Here is a 3,707-nt window from a genome sequence, read left to right as displayed (position 1 = left end):
TAAAAAACCCTTGATCTGATACCATGTTAAAAGTAAGAAACTCTATATTATAATTAAAACTGTATAAGAGGCATCCTTTTATAGGTGAAGAAGGCAGACTCCATGTATGACTTTGGAAGATATGCAACAATACATCATCAACATAAAGAAATTGATTGCCTAAATCCACATAAGAAGTCAACATCTCCTCCCATTTGCCCATTTACATTGTCAGTAGCGTTTGCGTGGATTACTTCCTGCCGTTTGCGTGAAAAATGATTAAGAAACGGTCACTGCTATGAGGAACCTTAACTGCAACCGCGTTCGCTGGATTACTTCCTGCCTTTCGAGTGAAAGAAGAATCAGAAACGGCAGATATGTTAGGGATCATTTAATTCGTACAGCTATATATAAGAAAAATAGACAGAATATGGCCAAGGAATTAATGAAAAATCCATGCAATTAATTGATGGAAATCAACCCAACAATTGGCGTATCTAAGCAAACTTGCCTTTCATAATTAGCAGTATTTCTTCTTATCACCAGGAAATAACATATTAATAATAACAACAATAATTAAGGACGACCTTTGTTCTTCCCATTTAAAGTAAGACCTTTGTTCTTCCCACATAACATGTATATATGTCTCAACTCATCTCCAACATGCATTATATGTGTCCCAATTGTATCCACCTAAATATATCCTCATCCATCTCTCTAGACAATGTTGATGGCGGCTGCTATGACGGCGTCGTATCGTTCTCTTTGCCGCGCTGCGCTTGCAGTTTCAGTAGCAGCGCTTTTGATCTTGGTGAGCTCTACCACGTCTCCAGTAGAAGCCAGTAACAGATCAGGGAGGGATGGGTTCAGCATAGACCTCATCTCCCGAGACTCACCTCGCTCCCCCTTCTACAACCCCTCAGAAACTCATTTCGGGCGCCTCCGCAACGCCCTGCGACGCTCCATTAATCGCGCCAATCGCTTTACCGTCGCAGCTTCATCACGGGAGGCAGCCACCAGCGGCGGGCTTACCCAGGTCACCGTCAACAACGGAGAATACCTCCTGAACATATCCATCGGGACTCCGCCCACCGAGATCCTCGGCATCGCCGACACCGGCAGCGACCTCATCTGGACGCAGTGCACCCCGTGCAGCACCTGCTACAAGCAAAATGCCCCGCTGTTCAACCCCAGGAGATCCTCCACATACACTCCATTGGCCTGCAGTTCCGACGCCTGCACTTCCTTCGACGAGGCCCAGTGCAGCTCCAGCCAGTGCCAGTACCGCGTGCAATACGGAGACCGTTCGTACTCCGTGGGCATTCTTTCCACCGACACCGTCACCTTGGGTACCACCGCCGGCCAACCCGTTTTCCTCCCCAGGACGATATTCGGGTGCGGGTACGACAACGACGGTACCTTCAACGAGAATGGGTCGGGAATCATCGGCCTGGGAGGCGGCTCCTACTCGGCCATTTCCCAAATGGATTCTCTCATCGGCGGTAAGTTCTCCTACTGCTTTCTGCCCATTGGGACAACGGGTTCCAGCAAGATGAGCTTCGGCGCAGAGGCTGGCGTGACCGGCGCCGGGGCGGTTTCTACACCCATGGTATCGAAATCATCGAGCACATTCTATTACCTAACGTTGGAAGCCATTAGCGTGGGAGGCCAAAGGGTGGAGTACTTTGGGGGCAGTAGCAGTAATTCCAGCAAAGCCGTGGCAGAAGGGAACATTATCATAGACTCCGGCACCACTGAGACGATTCTGCCGGTGGATTTTTACCAGGAGTTGGAAAAGGCGGTGACAGCGGTGATTAATTTAGAACGGGTGCAAGACACGGAGCAAGTGCTGCCTCTTTGCTACCGCACTCGGAGGAACATCTACGCTCCGGTCATCAAGGCGCATTTCACCGGCGCCGACGTGAACTTGAACCCATTGAACACTTTTGTGAGAACGGCGGATGATATTGTGTGCTTCGCTTTCACCTCCAGTCCTACCATTGCCATCTACGGCAACTTGGCCCAGATGAACTTCTTGGTGGGGTATGACCTTAATGCGAGGACTGTGTCCTTCAAACCCACCGACTGCTCCACTTTGTAATTCATTCGGGCGGATGTACGTAATTCCCCCCGGCTAGGGAGGAGACGTCTACTTATCTATTTTAATTTGAAAATTTGGAAAATATTGGATATATATATATATATATATATATATATATATATATATATATATATAAGTATTCACCCCTTTAACTTCTATTGATTAATTAAGAAGCCTGAACCTAGACACAATTGAATAGTAAGCATCTTCCATCACTTTGGTAAGAGGCCCTAGGCTCTTGGGTACCTGTAAAAAAAAAAAAGAAAAAAAAAAAAAAGAGTATATATGTGTACGGTTGAGACATCTTAATTAATCATAAAAGTTTATACAAAACAATCATTTATTTGGTAACATCATTGTTACCAGACACCTAGCCAGCAAGCTACTTTTTTTTTTTTTAGCATTAGAATCATTCCTTAATTAACAATTTAATCCACCAATTTCCATTCCTTACAAAGGAGGTTTTTCCCACTTTGATCACTCATCCATACATGCCCCCATTGCATTAACTCAGTAATATTAGACTCAATTCTGGGGACATATTGTCTGTTTTAACCCACTGGCCTCACGAATTTATTTTATGAAAAGCATCTCACATAATTGGAGCTCAAATCAACCTTATAAGCCCGAGATCTCATTAGTACATATCCAATGTGGGATCATGACAGACCCTCCCATCCAATCTATGTTTTCTTCATCAAAGTGGCTTACACCTCTGTGTAGGATCCACCCACATGATAATACTCATAAGGTGGCTCTAATATCAAATATAATGGAGATCTCGAATTTATAAGATTAATTTGGACTCCAACTATGTGAGGCGCCTTTTATATGACAAATCTATGAGGTCAGTGGGCCAAAGTAGACAATACCTTATAGGAGTTGGGCCCTAGACTATTACATTTAGTATCAGAACCACCCTAAAGGTACTATCATGTTGGTGAATCCTTCACAAAGGTATAATTCATTCTAACGAGGACGTCAGAAATCAAACAAGAGAGAATGCCACGATCCCACATCAAGTGCATACTAAGGAAATTTTGGGCTTATAAGGATGGTTTGGACTCCAACTAGGTAAGACGCTTTTTATAGGACAAACTTGTAGGGTTAGTGGGTCAAAGCGGGCAATATCTCACCGGTATTGGGCCTCAGTCCATTACAAATGATCATTTAATGCCTTACAAGCTTCCATCATAGGATGATGAGGATGAGAAGGATACCCGAGCATGGGTGCAATGTGGCAAGTGAACGCATTGGGGAAGCGGGCGAAAGCACTAAAATTTACATAGGAGAAAGGGTTATGTTTGTGGATTTGAGGATTTGCTATGATTGATACCGGGGCTACCTATAATTTTGTTTCACATGTAGAGGCAAGGAAACTAAACTTATCGTTGTAGAAGGATTTAGGACATATGGTGAACTTGGTAGCCTAGCCAACTCTAAGTGTAGTGATCCTAAAAAAAATTAATTAATTAATTACTTAATTAATAAGTATTAATTAAATAATGTAATATAATATTATTATTTATATATATGAAATGGATGGATCAGGAAGTTTCCTGATCCATTCCAATTGAAATTTCAAAGCCCCCTTAAAGGTCGTACTTTATCTCACCAATCTCTCTCT

At 43.4% G+C, this 3,707-nt stretch overlaps 1 protein-coding gene across 1 annotated transcript; it reads left to right on the top strand.

Moving 5' to 3' along the window:
* Positions 1 to 709: 709 nt before the first annotated feature.
* Positions 710 to 2,080, top strand: LOC131158601 (aspartic proteinase CDR1-like). The gene has a single exon (XM_058113467.1). The coding sequence runs from the start codon at positions 710 to 712 to the stop codon at positions 2,078 to 2,080; it is 1,371 nt and encodes a 456-aa protein (XP_057969450.1).
* The last annotated feature ends 1,627 nt before the right edge of the window (positions 2,081 to 3,707 follow it).

Source organism: Malania oleifera, chromosome 6 (genome assembly GCF_029873635.1).
Source record: "Malania oleifera isolate guangnan ecotype guangnan chromosome 6, ASM2987363v1, whole genome shotgun sequence".
Taxonomy (NCBI): domain Eukaryota; kingdom Viridiplantae; phylum Streptophyta; class Magnoliopsida; order Santalales; family Ximeniaceae; genus Malania; species Malania oleifera.
This window is presented reverse-complemented; position numbering and strand designations above follow the sequence as displayed.

Excerpts from the sequence above, each read along its gene's own strand:
- LOC131158601 (XM_058113467.1), top strand. The coding sequence starts at position 710 with ATGGCGGCTGCTATGACGGCGTCGTATCGTTCTCTTTGCCGCGCTGCG.